Source organism: Nipponia nippon, unplaced genomic scaffold (assembly GCF_047370975.1).
Source record: "Nipponia nippon isolate SJK-2023a ecotype South Korea unplaced genomic scaffold, ASM4737097v1 scaffold_2, whole genome shotgun sequence".
NCBI lineage: Eukaryota > Metazoa > Chordata > Aves > Pelecaniformes > Threskiornithidae > Nipponia > Nipponia nippon.
The window spans coordinates 124,571,817-124,595,643 of NW_028262336.1; the positions used below are offsets into that span (position 1 = coordinate 124,571,817).

The 23,827-nt window shown below is 40.8% G+C and overlaps 2 protein-coding genes across 11 annotated transcripts in view; both read right to left on the reverse strand.

The window, feature by feature from the left end:
• Window positions 1–2,078: 2,078 nt before the first annotated feature.
• On the reverse strand, window positions 2,079–6,740 carry CCDC89 (coiled-coil domain containing 89). The gene is given in 4 exon segments (XM_087758765.1): window positions 2,079–2,694; window positions 2,696–3,142; window positions 4,025–4,250; window positions 6,584–6,740. Coding segments are annotated over 4 exon segments (1,446 nt in total).
• SYTL2 (synaptotagmin like 2) overlaps window positions 5,645–23,827 on the reverse strand; it is a 61,718-nt gene continuing 43,535 nt past the window's right edge. For 4 of the 10 annotated variants that reach the window (XM_087756593.1, XM_087756592.1, XM_087756594.1 and 1 more), the window contains 12 exons: window positions 22,494–22,595; window positions 21,442–21,495; window positions 20,125–20,172; window positions 18,891–18,985; window positions 15,111–15,230; window positions 13,937–14,106; window positions 13,243–13,345; window positions 12,654–12,824; window positions 11,452–11,530; window positions 10,425–10,524; window positions 9,454–9,659; window positions 5,647–8,422 (listed from right to left, as the gene is read on the reverse strand). In XM_087756593.1, coding sequence (XP_087612719.1) covers window positions 8,277–8,422; window positions 9,454–9,659; window positions 10,425–10,524; window positions 11,452–11,530; window positions 12,654–12,824; window positions 13,243–13,345; window positions 13,937–14,106; window positions 15,111–15,230; window positions 18,891–18,985; window positions 20,125–20,172; window positions 21,442–21,495; window positions 22,494–22,595 — 1,394 coding nt within the window. In that variant the 3' untranslated portion in view covers window positions 5,647–8,276. Of the gene's footprint in view, window positions 8,423–9,453; window positions 9,660–10,424; window positions 10,525–11,451; window positions 11,531–12,653; window positions 12,825–13,242; window positions 13,346–13,936; window positions 14,107–15,110; window positions 15,231–18,890; window positions 18,986–20,124; window positions 20,173–21,441; window positions 21,496–22,493; window positions 22,596–23,827 lie in introns of all 10 variants that reach the window. The other 6 variants (XM_087756596.1, XM_087756601.1, XM_087756599.1 and 3 more) reach the window with 6 other exon arrangements.

Sequence of the window (23,827 nt, forward strand, 5' to 3'; positions counted from 1 at the left end):
GGCTATGAGGGCAGTGAGTGAGTGAGTGTGTGTGTGTGTGTGGTGTGTGGGGGGGGGGGGAGGGGGGGGGGGTGCCCAGGTGGCCAAGAGGGCCAATGGCATCCTGGCCTGTATCAGGAATAGTGTGGCCAGCAGGACCAGGGAGGTGATAGTGCCCCTGTACTCGGCACTGGTGAGGCCGCACCTCGAGTACTGTGTTCAGTTTTGGGCCCCTCACTCCAAGAAGGACATCGAGGTGCTGGAGCGTGGCCAGAGAAGGGCAGCGAGGCTGGGGAAGGGTCTGGAGCACAAGTCTTATGAGGAGCGGCTGAGGGAGCTGGGGTTGTTTAGTCTGGAGAAGAGGAGGCTGAGGGGAGACCTTATTGCTCTCTACAACTGCCTGAGAGGAGGTTGTAGCGAGGTGGGGGTCAGTCTCTTCTCCCTAGTAACAAGTGATGGGACGAGAGGAAACAGCCTCAAGCTGCGCCAGGGCAGGTTTAGGTTGGATATTAGGAAAAATTCCTTCACCGAAAGGGCAGTCAGGCACTGGCACAGGCTGCCCAGGGAAGTGGTTGAGTCCCCATCTCTGGACGTATTTAGAAGATGGGTAGATGTGGTGCTTAGGGGCATGGTTTAGTGGTGGACTTGGCACCACTGAGTTAACAGTTGGACTTGATGATCTTAAAGGTCCTTTCCAACCTAAATGATTCTATGATTCTACAAGTGTGTGTTGGGGGGGTCCCTCACCTACAGATACCACGGAGGGGAGGGAAGGGGGATGTCCCCCAGGGGCTTTCCCTGTTTTGGGGGCTTTCCTTGTGGACCGTGGCAGGGACTGGGCTGGAGGCGTGTGGGGCTGTTCTGTCACACAGCAAGTGGGGCTGTTCTGTCACACAGCGAGTGGGTGTTCCCTGCCCAGATTTAGACTATTTGGGTACCTGTTTTTACGGCTCGCTTGCAGCCACCGGAGGGAAACGGGCACTCCTCGCTCCGTATTGGCTGATTAAAACAGAGCAGCCGGCTCAAGTCCTGCTGTGTTCCTTCCTCTCGGACCACGGGCCTAGTTTGTAGCCTGGGTCAGTTGGCCTTTACACTGTAGATGCTTGCATTTAGATTAATTAAACATTGATGCAGGGTGGGCATATCCAGGGGAAAAAGACGGTTGAAAAGTAGGAGGTTGTGGTCCGTAAAACAGGTGTGGAATGACACTTGTAGCAGCCAAAACCTTTCTCCTTGGCTGGGAGGGAGGCAGGCAAGAGAGAGTGGGATGCCTCTGTATCCCACAGTCCTGAGAGGAAAGGGATTTTTTTGTCAAAAATTGCCAGACATACACCCTTCCATGTTGTGCGTCACTATTTTCTCTGCAAGAAAACACCTAAAAAACAGACAACACTTAAACTGGCAGAACACCTAGAACCTCAACCTGTTTCAAACACTATTGAAATCACCCAAAGACCTGTCAATTTATTTTGAGCTGAACAGGGATAAAAATAATGCTATGACATTAAATAAGACTAAGACAACCGCAGAAATCTGTAAGACTACTAGACAACTATTCACAATAACTTGCTTGAGCATCAGGTATTGTATGATATTACTGTTTTGACCTGTTGCTGAATCATGACTGTTTACGACATAGACACTGCAAGGTGGGATTTCTTTCTTGGAGCCTCAGTGTTACCTCTTACATGTCCAACCTCTGTTGAACTTCAAGAGAGAATCAAACCAAAAGGCTATGGGTTTGAGCTTTGGTCCATCTTGGAAAATAATGTGCTCTTAACCGTAAAAAATGACAGTCTATGATAGAACAGAGGTTAGGACCGAATAAATCAAATTCATATTTTACATTTTCCACCCCAGTCTTTCATGTCACAGGTCTGACTAGTTCAACAATCCCCGTTCAGATTTAACAGTGTAGAGCTCTTACTTATGTAAAAGTGTAACAGAAAAAAGGCTACAGAACAGTCCTTTCCGGAGGATTTAAGCTGGTGAGTACCTTACAGAGAAACCAGAAGATGGTCTCATGGAAAGGAACAAAGTGCAGTCGTGTGTTACAGTAGAGGCACCTGCCGAGATGAGAACAGAGGAGAAAGCTGCAGTTACAGAATAAAATGACGGAGTTTGACATTCAGCGCTTTTTCTTTCATCAGTAAATCCGTAGTGTGCTTTCTGTGAGCAGCAAACCGCAGCAAGAGTTCATTGTGTGCCTGCCTGCTGCTTTCAAGCTGTCGTTGGAGCTCTCGGGCCTTCAGGTTGTTGTCCACTGCTGCCACCTCTTTCACCAGGCGCTTTCCTGCTCTCTGCCTGGCTTTTTCTGCCCTCTCCAGCTCCTTCCCCAGCTGCTGAATTTCCCGTTCCTTATCTTGCAGAGCTCTGCCCCTCTCCATGGCCAGGTTCAGTAGTCACTCCTTCTCCTCGTTCGCTCTCTCCAGCTTGGCCTGCAGCTCGCTGCCCTGAGCCCTCTGCCGACTTTCTGCCTGCTCTACCCGCGCAACAATTTGTTGGTGCTTCTCCTGTAGGCGTTGCAGCTGGTTTTTTAGTGAATCGACTTCCCGGGCGTAGGCACTTGCTTGCTGGCTCTGACCTTCTAGCAGCTCCTTTTCTCGCTCCTGGGCTCTGCGGCTCTCACATTTCTCCTGTAAGGAGTCCAACTGCTGCGAGAGCTTTCTGGCCTGGGCAGCGAGCTGGAGCGCTTCAGCTTCCTTCTCCCTGACGCTGGCTGGAGAGCGCTGCCTTCTCCTGCCACAGGCGCGTGTTCTCCTCCCGCAGCTGCATACACCGTTTCCTGTGTTCGTCCTTGAACTGGATCATTTTTTTGTGGTTGTTGGCCAGACCCGTGAAGCGCCCCTCCGAATGCTGAATCCGTTGGGTCTGGGATTCCATTGTGACAGCATCCTCTGTCCTCAGTTTCTCCAGCTCCGCGGTGAGCGGCTCCAGGCCTTTGCAGCGTTTGTGTGCGTTGTCTGCTTTTTTCTTCAGCATACAGATAAGGTGATGCTGTTCTTCTAGGCGTGAATGCAGCAGAGCCTTCTCGCTCTTCTCCTCTTCAGGGCTCTCACAGAGCTCCTCCAGGCCTTTTGTCAGATCTTCCACGTCTTTGCCCTTCTCTGGATCACTTGCGGGGTTGGTCGTCCCCTGCCTCTCATCCTGCGCCACGGAGCCCCTGTCTCACGCAAAGATGAGATAAAATTTTATAGTGACCGCTTCTCTTGGTGACGTTCAGCAACATTAAACAGTACCCAGTGGTTCTGTGGCCAGCGCCGCTGCGATAAGCTGGTGGAGTTCCTCTGGAAGTCCAGAGGATGCAAAAGCAAAGAGTGTAGGCTTAGTATTTATGCAAGCCTATTCAGCTGCTGATTGCTAGCTTTGCTAATTAGCCCTTCTCAAAGCGCTGTTGTTGTAGCTACAAGAAGTACTATTATATTTAGGTGCAAAGCTTGTAAGTGATAAAGCTGTAAATAATTCCATAAGCAATCCTTTTCCTCTGCCTTTATTTTCTCCTACAGATCTGGTATTATAAATGCAAGTAAAACATGGAGGGTTACATCCAACTTTTAATTGATTTATAAGATTTTAATAGTATATTGCTCATTAAAAATAGCTGAATAGCCTTATCCCATGCTTAGAGATTTATGAATAAAATAAAAGATCTATACAATGCTAGTAATTACTGAATGCCCTGTGATACAAAGACTTGGTGCCTGGAGAAACGGTTCATCATTTGAGTTTTGACACTGATTTGCTGGATTATTTTAGGCCTGTAATTTTAAAAGTCAGGTTCCTCATGTAAAAATAAGGGAAATATTTATATTACATTGGCACCACAATCATTATCGGTGCCTAATCATACGGTATGCTCCCCAGACGTATGAAAAGTCAGCCTAAACCGATCTACGAGTTTTTCATTCAGGTGCAGACCTGAAACTGCAGAGCACGTGAAACAGCACGCTGATCATCAGGTTTTGTGAATTCCTGGGCTTTGACTGGAGGTAAGGATAGGACGTGGGAAGGAGCCAGCTTAAAGGAAGGACAAAAAATAACGTACAGCAAGAATGAATTAACGCCTGTGAAGCGCGGACAGTTGCAGAGCTGCGCAGCGGTGACCGTCGGTAGGGACGCTGCCTCTGTCCTGCGCTCCCCTGCCGCTGTTGCTGCCTTGGATCCTGCCAAAACATTTGGAAATAATGGAGGAGAGGGGGAAGGACTAAAAGGTTTAGGCCATCCAGTGGAAACACAATGAAGAGCAGGGTTTAAGAGGAGAAAAACGTTTTCTTACCAGCTGTTTTCTTTCCCCTGACTGCTTGTTGCCGCTCCTGCTGTGGGGTTTCTGTCTCTGTGGAGATAAGAGGCTGAATCCAGTCACCTCAGAGCTCATGCCTTCATCCCAGCTGGTTGGAACTGGGCCAGCCCCACGAGAGCTGCTGAAAGAGCTGGGAGCGTTTCTTAGCAAACAAATGCTGCTGACACTCTCGAAAGCGCCCGGCTTTGGTAAAGGGAAGAGGATTTCCACAAGTCTGAAGAACTCCTCTCTCTGGGCGTGTGCCAGAGGAGATCCGAACAGCAGGCTCTGACCTTCTCGGAAGATGCTGGAGGGCCGTGGTGAGTAAAGACAGCCCTGGCCCTGAACAACCTGTGACTTCATTCAGCAGTTAATGAAAAATCTGGCAGATAGGCTAGGGAAAGGGAAAAAAATGCAGCTGGGAGGAAAAAAGTCAAGTGCAGGTTTTGCTGACTCCACTGGAAAAGGATACAAAGCGAAGAGGAGGGAGTGATGTGGGTAAAGGATAGGAAGCGAGCAAGGCAAGGAGGGCGCGGTACCAGATCTTTCAAAATGGGTAAAATCAAAGCAGTGCGGGTTGCCGTGCCAGCTTGGGTGTGCAGGCTTATGTGCAGAAATAGCAGGTTTCTGAGCACAGAGCATGAAAGGAGAGCTGGGACGTTGCAGCCTGGTTTATAGGAAGCAAAGATGGTGTAAATTAGAACACACACAGACATATATGCATATACATATATGTGTACTAAAAAAAAACCCATTCTGGGCTAAAGCAAAGATGAGCTTGTGAAGTGAAGGGGGCGGGGGGAAAGGAAAAAGTGTTTCTCCCACTTGTTTCTCCGGGCAAGGATGGATATACGCAGAGGCATTCTAGGAGTATGGCTGCTTTGTCGTAAAGGTAATCTGGAATTAAGAATCAAAGCATAGCTATTAATTCATCAAAGTGCCCTTATACACCTTTAAAGTTTTGGTTAGGGATGACTAAAACCTTTCCTTTTGCCTGCAGAGCAAAGAAACGTCTTTTCTTGAAGCTTTTTGTCCTAATCAACTTCATAAACTTGCATTTCTCTATCAGCGTATTATTGATCTGGAACATACTACTGTAGTTAGGAATGACTATGAATTTGGTGGAAAGCTGTATCTATTGTGTGAACCACATGCAGAGAAATGTCAAAAAATACCAATAATCTTTTTTTAAAAAAAAAGTAAGTTTTGCATGACTTCAGTTAGATATTTCTAATACAGAATTCCTGCTGGTTTACATGATCAGATGTAGCCATTATCTTCAAGCATCTTTTAATAAATCAACATAATATCCTTTAGCAGGAGGTGAAATTGTAATGTTTCCACTCTATAATTAAATCCCACAGCATGCATAGGGTAATCAAAGTACTTTTTCCACTGATAAAGCAGCTTGGTTTGCAGTTTTCCCTTCTACTGAAGTTCATCTCACCAGGACAGCTGTGACTTTTCTTGTGTATGACACTAGTAAAGAGATGATAAGCACAGCTGCTAAAGCTCTGCTGAAAGTCTTCAAGTTAAACATCTGTAGCTTGATGCAGACTCCGCGGCAGACTAACAATGATAACAATAACTGAAATATCAAGCGCTGGTAAGCGCTGCTATGCTTTTCAAAGCCCCTGCTGTGAGTGCCTCTGCTGACCTCCTGTCCATTTGGAAGCACGGGGAAGACTCACTTCTGTGTGTGGTGACACCTATCCTGATAGGTTTACCTATAACAGTCTCCATTTTCTGCACATGCTAAAAAAAGGCGTTAAAAACTAGGGAGGAGCAGTGAATTTTTGTACCAAAGAGCTTGTTTTTGTTACTTGGCTCAGTTTCCTGATTAATCTAGATGAGTACATAGTACTGCTGTGTCATTAAATCACACTAATTAATTACAAGTGCAGTGCAGAAGTAAATCTTATGTTCGTGTTCAGGTAGCTTTTTGAAATTTAAACTGAGTTCTGATCTATTTAGTGTCATGGTAAGCAGTGTCTTTTGAGATAAAAACAAAATGCTGTGTCTGGCTCTAGGATGGTTCAAGAATAGCGAGACAGAAGATGTTCTACTTGACCAAGAGACAAGGAGATTGACACTGTCACAAACCAAACATTTTATTTTGATGGCAGTCAAGTTTAACTATCAAAATTTTGTACAGTATGGAACACAGCAGATGACATGACACTTGCCTGCAAATCCAGCGCCTCAAGGCCCCATCCCTACAGCTGCAGTCCCAAAGCTATTTTGACGTAGCAATGCATTTCAGCTTCACGGGAAACACAACAAAAACTTTAATCCTGTGAAATTGTAGGTCACGTTCACACCAACCTGCTTTTTCAGGTGAAAATGAATTCATATAGGCAGTGAATACAAATAAGTGAGGTGCCTCTTTGCTTTTCCAGAATCGCCACCCTTTCAGGAGTAGCAAAGCAGCTGCTGGACCATTTAAGTCCAAGTACGTTGTTCTGAAGTGTCGTACGCACATTGTTCCCTAGCCATACAACAATAATGTTCTGCATGTATCTGGCAAAGAGGAGTCTGTAGCAGCTACCGATCTCATCCAAAACACCTGAAGCAACAAGATATCAAGACTGACAACCACTTTTGGCATTTGTAAACTCCACAGACTGCCTGGTCGACGAGAGAGAGAAAGTGAGTTCCCTGGCAGGCTGAATAGCACCTTTCCTTTTTTCCATTCATAGTGTGTAATAAATACCAAGTAGCATTTAAATTTCTATAATTAAATTTAACAGTTGAGTTGGAGCTGTGAAGAGCCCGCATATCCTCTCTACTCTAACTGAGGTGCAAGATTTCACCAGCTTTTAGACCAGTCGGAGGACATAAATGTGCATTTATTTTCAGAAATGTTTTCTGTCTGCATTTTGTTACATTTCACACTGAATTGCTAACATAAAACACTGGGTTTTAATAAACACTGAATTCCTATTTAGCTTTAATAGGCTGCTTTTATTAAAAAAAAAGTAATACATTTTGTATTTTAGGCATTTATCGTTCTTTAGTAGCATGCATTTCTACAAGGTACAAATTCCAGTCCTGTTTCCTATGTGGCAAAGCTACCTAAACCAAGACCGCCATAATCCCAGCATTCTCCTAACGGTGGCGCTGAAGCACAGATAAATTACTTTTTGCAAAAAACCAAGCTAATAGACATCGGTAGAGATGAGTACACTTTACAGAATAAATACCCAACATATTTGTCATCACTAAAATTGGCAGGTTTAGATCCTTTAAAGTAGCATTGAATAAAAAAGTTTGACCTCTGTGCCTTCAGCATTTAAGCGTAAGGTTTGTACGCTAGCAAGACAACGCATATATAAGCAAATATTTTATAACCCTGATTTTTGATAGTATGTTGGAATTAACAGTCCTCTGCACCTTGCAGAGCAGGACACAGCCAGTACCACTTCATGTAATGCTTCTTTCATTCTAGAAGCGACTTCATATCCTAGAAACGTACAACTACAAATAAAGGAACTTTCCAAAAAAGAAATTCTTCATGCTCATATTCCTCCCTGGAGAGATCTGGCATGGCGTAATGAGGATACAACACATCCTAACGAGCATGAACAAAATGCAACCTGTTGCTATCTTATTAATAACACTTCCTGAGCAATCCTAGGAGTGGTGTACAGAAAGAGTTGACTTGCTCTTATTTTTTTGCTGGTAAATTTAGATTGTTTAAGGGATCAGCGACACGTCAGTTAGGCAACACAAGCGTCCAAGTATCACAGCTACCTCTACCACTGAATTCTGTAAGTGCCTTCTTTTTTGAAGCCCTTTTCAGTGAATAAGAAATAAAAAAATCCCTTAAATTTACATCATAATCTGCAGGCAGAAGTTTAATTTGAAATACGAAGTGACTTTTGACAGCACAAAACCACAACAGCAACGGAGCGGAGACTGTCAAAAGAGCTACTGTCCTCCTCTTCCGAGTTTCACCCCCACCCCTTTAATTTCATTCCCAAGGTTTCTTTTTGACACTAGCAATTAAAAAGCCACCTTATTTGGTCAATTTGGCAACCATTAGCATCCTGAGAGGTAGTGTATCTTCTATCCATGTGTTCGGCGAGTTCATCATCTTCTCCCAAAGGGCAGTTTCATCTGAAGTAGAATCCATCCAGTCTACTGTAGTTCCATAGCTTTTGCCTAGGAAAACGTCCGTTTTAAGAGAAACGTTACTTAATACGCTGCAGGCTGAGAGCAGACAATCAAATTTGCCTGTCTAAAAGGGTTTTACCTCCTCAGGTAGCTGACCTAGTGCTTTGAAGATCCAGTTCTACATTTTTACACTTGAACGATTCTGTCAAATACAACTAACAACAGTTTCACATTGGAAACTTCATCTTTCTCCAGGCTTTTTTTTCCCCTTGTTAACCCTGTCTTTTTGTCACAGCCCCAAGGAGAAAGATGTACAGGCAATTAACATCTGAGAGGGTTTAAGAATAAAACAGGACACTGCTTTTGTACTGAAATACGACCTTGGGCACTCTAAAATTCAAATTGAGATTTACTATCCTGATTTGTGTTTTAGGTTATTCTGGTGAGCCATGCAAGAAGTTAATTTGGGAGAAGTAATTTTTTCTTGTATTTGCTTGAAAAGGCTGCAAACGCACCCTCCCCTCAGCCCAGGGAGAGCAACAAAAGGGACAAATGTAATGATAGGGAAGACTTACAGTTCTTCTGTCTGCACATCTTATATTGCCTTCATGCTAAAAACTCGTTTGCATTTATAAGTTTTCCCATCCAATGTCTCCAAATCTTATCACGCCTTCCTGATCTATCCTTTTCTCTCTACCCAATACTGCCTTTACACCACATACTAGTTTTTGCATGCATAAGTTTGGAAGACATTATCAAGATTTGGGGTGCAGGAATAGCATATTCTTGTAGTTCAAACACTACCAGATACAATGTATGGCCAGACAAAGGTTTATTTCTAATATTTCTCCTTACTTGTCAGTCATCCTAATCCTCATAACACTGCTATTATTTACATTTCAGGATCTGTGCTGAAGAATAGGTAAGTTACCGAATGAAACTCTTCGGTAAATAAATAACTGAAAGGCTGTTCAGTGATCTTTTTTGCAAAAAGAGAAGAAATGGAAAGGAAGAGGAAAAAAAAAAAAGGAAAAACTGTATTTTGTAAGTTAAGGATGAATGCATTAATTGTCCAGTACCTGTTCCAAGGCCTATCCTGAGACCTCCCAGAAAGTGGTTGGCCAGTTTGTTGTGATCCCACACTGTGAGTTCTATGCAGGCTTCCTTCAAGTCTTCTGGTCTAAAGCCGTCGTACACCATGGTGTGGTTGAATATTGGGTTTGTAGTTTTTGTCACCGTTCTTGTTTTCTGGCGACTTTTTCTGCTAGTATCTGGAAGAACGGTACTTCAGAAGGAAAAAGCATTGTCAGCTTGCACTTGCACAGCATTAAACATACTGCATAGGCAGACCCCTGCTGATTAACGCTGCCCTTTGCATGTCAGAATGTGACTGAAGATATGATGCTTTAGCATCGTGGAGATGAAGTCAAAGGTCACATTCGCAGTCCCTTCCAAGAAGCACTGGCAGCACATACCCACCCTTGTGCTCCAGAGGGTGGAAGGGAAGGGAAGGGGAGGTCAGATGGGGAAGAGGCACAAGGGAGTTTGTTTGCTGTATTATCACTAATGACGCTGAAAACTTTTTGTTGCTGCCAGAAATTTCCCGACCATCTTGTTATTCTCGTCTCTTTACATTTTCAGTCTGTATGTGGAAAGGAAGGAGTAAGAAATACAGCTATGCTTCCCACTTCTGTCTCCTCCCACGATTTGCTAAGCTACACCATACGCTTGCACCAACACGCTTTGTTTTAATGCAAATAGAAACAGGCACAACTTTGACTAGCCCTTCCACCGAGTAACTGAGCAGACTAAATGAGAGCGTAGCGATTGCGCGAGAAGTTCTCCCAGTATGTTTTACTTGGTGGTATATACTCAGCGCCTTGAAGCTGTAAGCCCTGCAGGACAATTTGCGTTACAATAAAGGAGAATCAGAAAGTAATTAAATGTTTTTTTTTTTCATTTGAATGTAGAAAAATGAAGATCAGATTAGAAAGCACAACAGTAGCATTATTAGGCCACCGTGTTTGATGACTTCAACCACAGTTCTTACCACTTAATAAAAGAGTTGAGCCTGTTGCCTCTCAGGAGAGGAAGGTCATGGCATTCTTTCACCCAGATGTGGACCTCACCAGTAGACAGAGTCTTCTTTCCTATAAAAATGAAACAAAACATCGATTAAGCCTTGCAGACCCCTTTTAAAGGTAATTTCTATGGTGCAGCAGTTCCTGCCCATTTGCAGAGGTGCTATTCAGCCTAGATTCTCACTAGCTCGCATTGAATTCAACGTCCCTCTCTGTACTCTTGAAGCTGCAATCTTCATCTCACCAAACTACTACAAGATCACATCACGTCTGTATTCCTACAACGGCTTTTCTTCTGTTACAACTAAACAAATACGTGCTACCGGTCTTCTCTTTTCCCAAGCCTGCTAGATAAAGAGATCAGCTTGTCTTCAGTCTATGCGATGTTAGCATTTATTGCCACTTGTGCTTTCAAATAAGCTCCTTTGTGCTCCTAATATATTTCATTCTCATTGACTGATTTGCTGGATTAAGGACCTGACCTGGCTTCACTGTCAGATCGTCCAGTTATCAGTTGCCAGGCAAGATTAAACCAAAAAGATCATACTGCTATAAATTGCCGCATTTAAAATACTTATTGCTATTTTCTACTCCTAATATTGCTTGAATTTAGTGTGTTGTCATTGTTTATTTAGCAAATCACAGCACCTGCCTGATGATTTATAGTCTCTAAAATCATTAGTGAGAAAACAGAATTTTGTTACACACAGACTGCATTACAAGTCTAAGATTATAACAATGTCTTCTGTAGTAACATTAAAAACAACAAAGATCCTAAAGTAACCTTTGGATTCTAAACTGAATTCATGACCAGGGTGACTTAATCCCCTAGGAAAAAAAAAATAAAAAAAAAAAATATACATTTATCTTAAAACAAGATGTCTGAATTGGGTAAAAAAACATTAAACAGCTTTTTTTTTTTTTTTTTTTTAAAAAAAAAAAAGAGAACAAAACCCCCACAGGCCTGACAAACCCAAACAAAGAAGCAGTGCATACCTCCAACGGGGTGCGGGACATACTGGAGGGCGAGTTTCATCTCCCCTCTGTTTTCTAGTTTAAAAGCCATTGTTGAAGTCTGAAATTCAAGAAAAAACCCACAAATCTCAAACCTTGCAGTTCATGCACAGAGTTTACCACACAAAGTTTTCCACTTGAACAAGCTTGACTTCTATGTGAAGCAATGTTTTTTCTTGTTTCCTTATCCATTAGCCTTCCCTCAGTTTACAGGACGTGACAGATTTTAGGGGATGTTTAACCACTTGACAGGGCCTCAGATATATAGCTCTTCCACTAAAGCAGAAAACAAGAACCAGGAAAGGCCTAAAGGCTCTGAGGGCGCATCTTTTCCACTGTTGTGCACTTACTTAAAACTAGAACATATGCTCTTTCAATTAGGAAACTTACTCTTCATGCAACAGAAATTGCACTTTCATAAAGTCATTTCTATAGGGACATTTTGTCTCACTTAATACAATCTAAAAATCAGCCTTAACAAGGAGTTATCTTCCAAAAAGGCACAAGAATGCCATTTCTTCATAGAGAGTCACAGACCATTGGTTACATTGGTCTGCCCAGAGCAGTTTTAAAATCAGTCAAATTAAACTAGTGCTGAAGACTACCATGACATCCCTGTTTCATTCTACAGATTGTTAAACTTTGGACTGAGCTAATTTTGGAATGAGCTAATGAAGTAAACTCAAGGAAAAAAAGGAAAAAAAAAAGAAAAAAGAGAAAAACAACAAAAGAAGCCAGAACCTCTGGCAATGGCTTAGCTAAAAGTTTGGATTTTGGCTGAAACCCATTAACAAACAAGAGGCATACAGACATGGACGTCATCGTTACATCTGATATTCAGATGTTGCTGCACTTGCTCCATATTCTCGGGAGGTTTACTTCATATTCAGGGAACAAGTGCCTTCAGGTATCTGTTGCAGCAACATGATGTAAGTGAAAAACACCTTGAAATTCCTGCTCCTTAGACTATGAGAAAGTTTTTCCTACTATAATAGGTAGCTACTTACTAGAGTAATAGAAACCTCAGAACTGTATGTTCCATTTACCAGTAAAGAGGTATTTAGGATTATAACCCAACACAAAAACCACAGAACACGCAAAACCAGGGCTAAATAAATGATGACTCGGTTTTGCACTTACACAGCGGAAAATACAAAACAGCTAACCCACCCTTAGCAACCTACCCTTGGCTTGAGTGGAAACCAGTTGATCTGCTTGTTGGATTTATCGCTCCAGTCCCAAGTTCCTAAATCCAGCTCCACTTCACCAAGGAAGCTATTCCTCCCAAAGGTATCATTGTGCCAGACAGAGATATTAAGGCTTTGGTTCTTTAGGAGATCCTTCTCAGTTTTATACTGCCCGGAGGAAGAAATGAGAAAAAAAAAAATTAGAAACAAGATGGATTTTTATCAATGCTGTGTCTGAAAGTGACAAGGTTAGAAAAAAACAACTGGGTTTATACATCCATAACTGCTCACTTCAGTTCAGAACAAAACTCTCCATGTTTTACTTTTTATTTCAAGCATCTTAAGCTCATACTTAGCCTGGGTTTGTTTGCAAGAAGAATAAACAATCAGCGTTCTCAATGCTGTATCCAGAGTACACTGTAGAGTTAACCTATCAATGGAAGGACGTAAGTGCTTCCACAGAGCAACCCTTCTCGTCCTAACACAGACATCTCTTCTGAGAGCATCTAGACCTGTGCCTTGAAGTTAAGGTTCCTCATACTTCATGCATGCAGTATTTCATGTCTAGTAATAGTTTGATAAATACCCGCAGTATTTCATTATAGACTGGATTAAAAGTTTTCTTTTTGACAGAGGTCTTCCGTTTGCCCAGCTTGTATTTCTCTGGAAGCAGGTAGGTCTTTACGTACCTAAAATGTAGACAGGCTGGTTAGAAGAGCAAAAAAACCCACCCTTCCCAACTTACCCTTCCAAAATACACAAGTATTTGCTCATAAAGAAAAAGAAATCCACTTAACTAGCCATTATGTTGTTAAGCTTCTTACATTTAAGAAATGGAACAGCAGCGGTGAACTATAACAATAGTTTCCAAGGTGGGACATTAACCTCCTTCTACTGGGGGGAAGCTGTTGAAATGTCTCCTCAACGCAGACAAATACAGAAAATTTAACCATAGTATACCTAAATATCATATTTATAGGCTCTAGTCCTATTGAAAACCTATCAAAGCAGGATTTACCATCTGGAAAGTTGAACTTTAAGAAAAGTTTCATATTCTTAAAAGTTTGATCTTCCCATTTTAATGTATGTACCATTTTATAGTGGCAATTCTATATTCAGTTCAGAGTGGAAAACCGCATAAAGCATATTATAGCTTCTTCATTTATTTATTTGGTTGTTTACCCCAACAGGTTATAGCGAAGGGAAAAAAATCAGTTTTCATTTACACATTAAAAGAAAAACTTCCATTAGGAAAAAAATTACTTTCTGTTTATACTTACGGGTCTGAACGCTGTCGCTTAACATCTGCCACTGCCAAGTCTTTACATTGGCAAATAAAAATGTGGAGCTCATTTAGCTGTTCTACATAATCAACAGCAAACTGAATGTTCCCCTTCACATCAACATTGCCAAAGTCTGCACTATAGATGCTCATTAGACTCCCGCTCACCTGTATCATACAAGAAGAGAAAAATTTTCCAGGCATTGCATTTCACCAGGTACTTCAAGATTAGGGTAGAAGTTATGCTCAGAATTCAGACAGTAAAGAAATCAACTGTGTCCCTTTAGATGTAATAACAAAATGTAATGGACACACTTATACAAACTTCTCGGCCAGCAGATTACCAAAAGAAGGTTATTTGTAAGTCAAAGGTGTTAGGCCAAGTTTTCTACAAAAAAATGTGTGTGTGTTTATTGCATTGAGACAGAAGAAATAAAATGATAGGATGCTGTAGATCTGGAGATTGCCTGTGATCAGATCCTTGAAATATTATGTATATCTCTCTTCAGCTGATCTTTCTTGCAGAAAGCAGAGCCTGAGAGTTTAGGACAACAGGCCTTCTGAAAATACCGACAAAAATATTAGTGATAAAGTCTGTGGCTGAATTAGATGCCTAAACAAAACATACTTGAAAAATAAACCCTACACAGGTAGAAAAAGAAGGATGTACAATTTTTTTTTATCTTCGCATCCTTCCCAAAAATTCTCCTCTTCCCAATAAAGTCCCCATAAATTAATGACTTTTGGTTAGCTAGTTCACTGACTTCATTACACACCCCACACCCCAATACTCACTCTCTCTCTTTCACTTATTTCTCCCCCACTGCCTCTTCTCCTTTTCTAAATGTTTTTTCTATATAAATTGATGCCTACTTTCAGCTACAAATGTAAGCTTTTGGGGGAAAAGCCATCTCTTTGTTCAGTGTTTATAGAGTATGCTGCACAATGGAGACCTCAACAGGCTCCAATATGTTACTAGCATACAAGAAAAGTAAAACCAATTCTATTTTTTTTAAGGCAATTCCATGCAAGGGTTCACATAACAGAGAGGAAAGGAAGGAGACAGAGATGCCAAGGGAAGAAAGATAAGAGGAATAAGAAGGGAGCAGAAACAATACCGAAGAGATTAGCAAAAGCAAAGTGCCATTAAAACAAGGCTTTGGTTTACATACAGAGGATAAGGAGGCCATGCCAGAAGAGCCACTAAGATTGGTTAGAGAGCTGGGACTCTTCTTGATTCTGCCAAGGGAATAACTGCTGTCTGATGCTGTATCTGTCTCTCTGTCATCACTCTACAAAAACATCACAGAAAGAAAGTCTGTGTAGGTTCTTTATAGTCAGGAGGAACATTAAAAAAAACACAAACAGAATTTTAATGCAGATTGGGACTCAGTCAAAACCTGAATTTCAATCCCCTTGTAGTGCCAACACGAATAATTAATATTTCTTAAAGTAGGTCATGCATTTAAAAAAAGTTGAAAGGGGATTTTTCTGATGGAAAGCCTACACTGAAGATTTTTTTTTAAAACCTGGTTGTATTACTGCTTTTTCTTTTAAATATCAAATAGCAATGAAAAAGTATGAAGTTAACTGTATTGGAACAATTAAACTCAATTTCTCTACTTCACTATCTCATGCATAAACTTATGCAAGTGATAATGCTCAGGTCTTTTACCAGTCCCTTTCTGTTATATAGCGAATACCATAAATTCTGTAGCCTCTGTCCTTCAGGCAGTTAGCTGGAAGGTAACGCGCACAGTAGAACAGCACTGGATACAGCTGGCTTTTGCAAAAAGTGTTTCTTGCAAGAGGGCACGCAGGGCACGCAGTCAGGGAACTGCAGTTTTGGTTTACTTGGCCATCATCAGGTTACATGCTTACAAAACCCCAGTCTGTCTCCATGCTGTCACTGTACTAAAGTATCGATGCTTCACTTCCCACGTGTGCTTTGGCACCTTCCTACGTAAGCTGTTCCAGAAACCATCATCTCCCTGTTGTATTCCACCCGTGAACAATTTACAAGGCTTCCCCCCTCCTTTATATGGTTTTGGAATGCTGTCATAGATCTGCTAACAGATGCAAGATTAGTAAACAACAATTTCTACACACGTTAAGAAAATTAATATTTCTAGAAATAAATATCTAGCATATAAGCATTTTGAATAAATCTTTATAAAGATCCCTTGATTGTAGCTTCTCTGGCTATATCTATACTGCTAAGAAAAGCAGGCCAGGATTGCTGCCCAGTTCAGGGGCCAAAGGTAAGGACTGACTAATGTCCATCCTGCCTAGGGCAAGGCTCCTTGAGAGAAAAATTGTTTTGGAGAACGCTATTTGGGACTGTCTAAAATAAATCCAGGGAGTAAAGTAAGTTAAGCAGTGCGAATAATCAGTCCCGTTACACGGACTCTTTGAAAGACAGGAAAATCCTAAGCCCTCTTGTAGAGGAAGGATACATGGCTTGCCTAAGACCATTTTAGCTGCTCTCCACACAGCGGGTCAGCAGAAGAGGTACAGGACTGAGCCCAGTTCTGCTTACTTTCAACCCTGTCCTTAATTTACTCAGCAAAGCCTGCTCTCTGGATAAGAACAGTCAAAGCTCTTCTCACAGCGGTTTGTGGAATGTCTAGAACTTCAGAGACAGGGAATTATTAAGCACTGGGGTGACTGCATGCCTCCAGAACACATCACACGTGATTTTTTTTTAAGTTATTTCCAAATGTTAAATAAGGATATTGTTACTATTCACAAGTAGAGAACCCTTAATTTTTTAGGCTCTTATCACTTTCAAGCAGAAGGAAAAGACACTGGTACTCCAAGAGATAGATTTCTTTGTATTTCTTCTTTAATTAGAAAGTACGCTATTATCAGAATTCATTACTTTTAAAATAATTCCAGAACTGAACTACCATATAGACATGAGTGTTAATACTACCGTGACTACATGGTGCCTACAATGCTTATTTCTAACCTGTGATTTCTACCAGATTTGTGTTATCCATTAATTAGTTTTCTGCTTCATATTGGCTAGATGGTATTTCAGTGACAATAAACTCCAAGGCAGAACCAGCACACGGTATACATACATGCTATTTTTATAGATATACACTCTGTTTTTTTAATATATATATATATATACACACACACACATATACATGCGTATGTGTGTGTGCGTGCCTGCCTATGTCTCGTAATACATCCTGGGCTGTGAGCTTGACAACTCAAGACAGTATTGGGTCTATTCACAATTTTAAAGATAGATTTGGGGGGCAGAATAAACAGATTTGGGTGCTGACAGTTTCTTAGAATATCAGTGTGAACCATCCCCAGACCGCTTCTTCTGTGACCAGACTGATTACAAATAGCCCTTTGGCTTTCAAGTTATTTGTCAGACTGTTTCAGTCAAAACCCACGAGTAAGCTTTTTAATTGGCTTCTTACAGAGGCTGCAACTGGTTGTTTTTAGATGCCCAGGTACTCATTTCAGACTTGTCTGGTATCCCAGCTCTAACACTTTGAAATGCTAATCTTTTGATCCATTCACAGTACAATGTTTAATAGCCTTAGAAAAGTTTCCTGCACATTCTTCTCAGCAGAAGGGGCATTAAGATGGTATAATTTTAGAGAATCTTTAACTAAAGAGGTATAATCCATAGACACTGAATGGCTTTAAGTTCTGTACTTAAGGTAAAATTAATCAAACCTGTATCACAACATTTTGGTTATTTCAGACTTCAGGAGGGAGTAGGGTAAGACAGGACACAGCACGTTCCTGATTCTGACCCTTTGTCCTGTTAGACACATGTTTTTAGAAAAATAATTCAAAATATTGATGCTTATGCTGCAGTCACAGTGATAATGGCTGGGGTAAGCAGCGAATCCCCATTTTATAGCACAGACACAGGTATTTTTGTGATACCTATGCCCCAAATTCCTGTGTCCATTAATGCACATCCCTCATTGACAGGACTCGGGTGTTTGTACCACCATTTGGGAGACCTGGAAGACAGCATAACAGCTTGGAGGGAGGGGATGTTCGCATGCACATCTGCCATACAAATTCATATTCATACTATGGCACTGAAAAAAAAAAAGAAAAAATGAGGAAAAAAAAAAGTATCTGTGGTGTTATTCAAGTTCAACAATGACAAGGTATTTCCTATTCTCCAGAGCTTCCTGGTCCCTGTGACCAATAGAATTACCTCCTTTAGGCATTTATGGTAGGACATTTGTGCTCGGTCTCCACTCCTCTCTTTCCTGACTATTTGGGAAGTCATAGACCAGGCAGTTCAAACCACTTTCAAACTTTGGTGTCATTTTAGGAGATCTGAATATGGCCTCAGAGCTTATTCAAAGGCCCACACCATGATGACGACGATAACAACAATAATTATTAATACACTTACAGAGGCACGGTATGTTGTTGTAAATGCTGAAATTTCACTTGCCTGGAGTTAACAGTCTGGTACCTGAACCTACATCCCTAAGCAGAACACCAAGCTAATACCCCTCTGAGAAAGGTTACCAGATGGTGACTTTCTTATGGTCTTATGCACTCATTTGAGATTTTAGGCTCTGAAGAAAACAAATGTATGCACATATGTATGTTCTGAAGAACAAAAAAAAAAAAAAAGGCCTGTTAGCCTAAGGATAGAGATTGCCTTTGGGAATAACAGCAAGTGTTCACTATGCTTCAATCTCCTAGATAAAACATGCTCTGTATGTTTAGCCGTACAGTAAGAATAAACCTCTAGTTACTGGATTCAAGTTTTTGAAAGGTTAATCAGCCACAGGTTGTTTGGGATCGTCTCCCGATTGTTACACTACAAGCTCAACTCCATGCCACGGTCCAACAGTAGACTGATTTGGCACACCCTGGAAAGCACTATAACAAATGCATAATGCCACAGTAATCAAAAGTTTTAGTTACAATATTTCAGAGATGGAACTTACCTCTTCCTGTAGGAACGATGGTACTGACTTGCTCAGTCCTTTCAGTTTTTCAGGATTGGAAAACAGCTTATCAGGCTGTGAAGGCACTGTGGAAACTGAAGAGCAGCAATTCAAGAGGTTTCAAAACTAAGTTTGCACATCAAAACAGCCCGATTCCGTAACAGGACATGGTTAGAAACAAACAACTTCAGATGAAATACATGCACATGCAGAACCAGTTTACAACTTGGATGCAAGCTTCCCCCCGCCTGCCCCCACGACTCAGAGAAGCCATCATCAGCTGTCAGCATTTGACATCTCCTGTAACACTGACCAAAGAACTTCGCCTGGCAGGAGCAGAAACGTTCACATTGCTTGACATGGTGTACAAGCCTGAGTGCTGCAAGGAAATTCTCATCAAACGTGATGAAGAAAACATTTTCAGTTTACCTTCTAGATTTTCTTCCTAGAACAAGGATAAGTGCACTCACGCACTAACCACACCATCATTGACGTTAGAGTCGTCATAAGGTCCTTGGTAAGAAGTTAGTGTACAAGCCAAACTCTGTTCTTTTATTTACTCAGATTAATGGCAATAGGAACATTTGTGTATATCAAGCAATTTTTAGACCTGAACTCAGAAGTTTCAAGTACTTCTGGTTAATTATAAGATGCATATCTTGTTAATGATGAAGGGGTTTTTTTTGCAGCCCATCTCTTCAACTTTTGTATACCTTCTACTGAACTTCACTTCCATGTTCTTTCACTGTACAAAGCTTAACTGCACAAACTAGCCTTGCAAAAATCCAGTTTGCGGCCAGCCCACGATTCTTAGAATTTTTCATGCTCTAGCCCCACTTATATTTAATAATGCACTAAAGCTCTCTGTCTTTGGACTGGATACACATTGTGAAATGCACCAATACTGAATATCATATGACAGAATTATTTGGCAACAGCCAGCCAGCTACAGGGGCACATATCTATCGCATAAAATGAAACACCACACACATGATGGGATTGGTTGCAAGGCATGAGTTAAGCTTTTCCAAAGCTTTTGCTGTTGAAGCTCAAACAGTGCTCAATATATCAGTTATTGTCAGTATGCAGTTAGATGCGGTTTCCCCATTGAGCAAGTATCTAGTTCAGATGTATAACTTGTTAGTTGTTAAATAAAAAAGGATTTTTAATGTATTAGTTTAAATATCAGCAGAGAAGTCTCTCCATTGTCTGCTGGAAGAATCCTATTACTCACTTCCTGCTGCATTTTCATTCCTCTCTTGATGCTGATCAGGTTTCGGACCTGCTCAGTGCAGCATTGACAACAGTCATTCAGTAGCACAAACAGCTTTGCAATGTTATAAATAGCATCAATATATTTTATACGTGGGGAGTTTTTTACTTCCCCAGACCCCATATGTTTCTATGTTTTGCATTGCTGTCCTCCTTTGAGGAGCTGCATCATAAACAAAAGTAACATGAGTGTCCAAGTTAAGCAAAGCAAAAATACAAATAGTGTTTTCAAAAGAACTTGCCTTATTCTATCCGTACAGCTATCAGTTTAGCTGTGTCATTTTTTCAAAACTTCACTGTTAACAAATTTAACTCAAAAAACCCCCACCCTTTTCAGATAAGCGTCTACACGTTCCATATTGAATATATAACGTGCTTTCAGGAGGGGATCTCCATCTGAAAGCAAAGTGCAGTACGGTACTTAAGTCTTATTAATTTACTGGACATCGCATGCACCCTATTACGCTACAATCATCCTGTTATATACACACTATAGGCCTCTAACATGCAAAATGCTTTAAAGCATCTAAAACACGACAATAAATGCAACTGTGCATAATTGGTTTTTAAAACTGTAGTGCCACAATGCAGTAAATAAAGAATAGTGTGTTATATTCCACCACATTCAGTGTTATTTGATACTTTTCTATTGTGTTCATCTTCACGTGTTCTTGGAGCAGGCTTGCTTTTATTTTGCTTAGACTTGGAATTTCTAAAGGCATACAGAAAAATTTAACAGTAAGGCATCTGTAATGCCCTAATGGATTGATGATATCAACAGCAGCTGATCTAGCAGTTCATCTATTGCTTAGAGTAATTCTACTTTGCTGGATTGAGCCAGGGGTTGTAAGAGAGGTTCCTTTTCAACTGATATATTCTGAAGGGTCTTTTGCATGAGCAAAAGTCATCTTCCACCTTATAATGCAATAGATGAACAAACAAATTCAATGTCTGCTTAGGCCAAGTCTTTCAACTGAGCTAATGTTCAAAGCTCTCAATGATTCCAGTGTTTTGTAGGCTAAATGACCAAAGGCCAAAATAATACACTGGTAGGTGGCACGGAGTTTCTACAGATATAGCAGGACATAACATAAGTATATTCCTTAAGAAAAAACAAAAAACAAAAAAACACACAACAAAATTCTGCAAAAGCATTTAAGTCATGCTGAAGTTAATCAAATCTAAAAGCACAATACAATTCTTGGTTTCAAAACTCCTTCACTAGCAAACAGAGGCCATTGAAAAAACAAACTTCCATGCAGACACAAAAGATATTTACCATCTTCAGCACTAAGAGCTAATTCTTCCTTTGGATTATTTATTTTTCCTTTATCTGTGCAGGAAAAAAGTAACACATAGTTACAAATTTTGCTGTTCAGTACGATAAAATGGATGGCAGTGGTAATGACAGAATTAAGAGTAATGAGGACTAAAAACCCAAACAAACCAGCAGAGCCACGGGAATGGTTAAATTCAAGAGATGCTTTCTACTTCACATGCTACTTCAAGCCTACATCCAAGCAGCAGCCTCACGTTGACTCAGTTTCTATCAGTGTGCTGTTGCAACAATGTTAGTGCATACCAAAAACCTAGAAACTAGTTAGAAGCAAGCAATAGCACAAGTAGTATTAGAAGAGTAATTTGCCAACGATCGCCAACATCTTTCAAAATCTACACCTCCGCATTTCAGTTTACGTTCAGTTAATGTCTTTCCCCATTAGACATGGGATAAGCATAAAAAAAACCCACTCAGGGGCAGGGTGAAGTGAGACAGGAATAATAATTAAAAAAAAAAAATCCTAGGAGGCTGCAGAGGGAAGTCAGGAATGAATTTTAAGTACAACCTTGTCTCACTGTATTCTCTTAAAGCGAGTTTGGTATATTAACTGCTAGAATACACAGGTGAAACTACTAAATGAAGACTATAATTTTTTTTTTTTTTTTTTTTTTTCTTCACACTTTCACTGTCTACTAATTCGACCCAAGCAAGCAGCCAGGAGACAATGGCAGTTATTGCTCATTACCGATTTGGGTAGTTGCCAATACTTTCACTACTGAAAAACTATCCAAGAAACAGTTCATCACTGATTAACACAGTGCATTTTTGATAGATGTCTGCTTCACAGACCAGTGTTGTTTCAAAATTAACACAAAGAACTGAAAACTAAAACTGCATGAGAAAAGAATTCAGTTCTACAGTACAAGCTCCATGCAGCTTACTGAGGAACAAAGACAAAAAACACTACTTGGCAAAGCTGCATGGAAGACCAGCATGAACACGTTTAAGCCAAACTGGGGGTCATGGGAGACACACACAAGCTTTGTGCTCACTTGAGGTGGCTGATGGAATGTCCTCTAGACTTTTGGAAGGCATTTTCCTATCTGCACTCCTTTTCAAAGCCATCAAAACAGGGTTTAATTCTTCTTCTGAACCTGTTACAAGACAAAACACATGAACACTGCACACACAGACATGCCATTTTAAGCAAGTCACTAAAAAAACAACCACGGATTTCTCATGAGAATCTATTAGCAAAGACTGTGAACATTCAATGAAAACACAAAATAAATCCAAAACAAACAAAATAAATCTCTAATTTTAAGTGTTCATTTGCTTTGAGTTCTCTCAGCCATCAGGCAGGTTGGTTGATTTGCCCTGTCTAAGTATCTCTGTACTGACTAATAAGGGGGTTTCAGGCAAATAGGACACTTAATTGTCTAAGAACAATATAGGATAAACTCGGACTTTAGCCATTTTGTAACCATCTTGTTATGAATCAGCACAAAAAAGTTAATAGCTTTAGTTTTTCCCCTCTGTGTAAATTTGTCCATTATATCTTCTCCCCAGTGAAAGTAATTTTGTTTCAATACTTGAGTAACAGCCACAAAAAAAACCCCAGCTGTGGAGATACTTGGATCCCCGAAATTACACAGTTGTCTCCAAGGTCAGAATCAAGACAGTCCTAGCTCCTTCAGAAGCCTTTAAGACCCCCTCTCCTCCCTATCTCACTTTCTTCTTCATCAGCCAACCAGCCAGGCCTTACAAGTGTTGCTCTCTGTAATTATGGGTAAAAACAAACTACGTTTCATTTTTCCTCATTTGTCTTGAGTTTTCACTGACTTGCATTGGAATTTCACTTTCAAACTAAAAACAGGAGTAAGTTGGCAGGCCCTGGAAACTTCACATATTTCTCAGATTCTCCAGGTGGAAAAAAAAAAAAAAACAAAAAACCAAAAACCACCACAAACAAAAACCAAACATTCCCAGTCTCTCAGCGGCAGATTAAAAAGGTTAAATTACCTCCTCTACCTTAAGTTCTCCAATGACTATCACACACTATGCATTGACTATAGCTGCCATTCAACCAAATAACGAGAATCCTAGTAAACAGACCGCTTCATTTCTATGGCCACTTTCTACTGCCACAGGCAGCAAAGCTAAATGAAATAGCAGAGAGTATTGATATTGTCTTTATATCCAGCCATTCCACTGACAAGTATTTACCTTTGAAGACTAGCTGGTCAAACCAAAGAATGAACTCAATCAGCCACTGATATTTTTTTTTCCCCTCTCTTTTAATCCAGTACATTTAAAAGAAATATCAGATTGAGTGTTACAATGTTATTAATTTGAAGGCAATGTCACAGGGGAGGAAGAAAAGGGT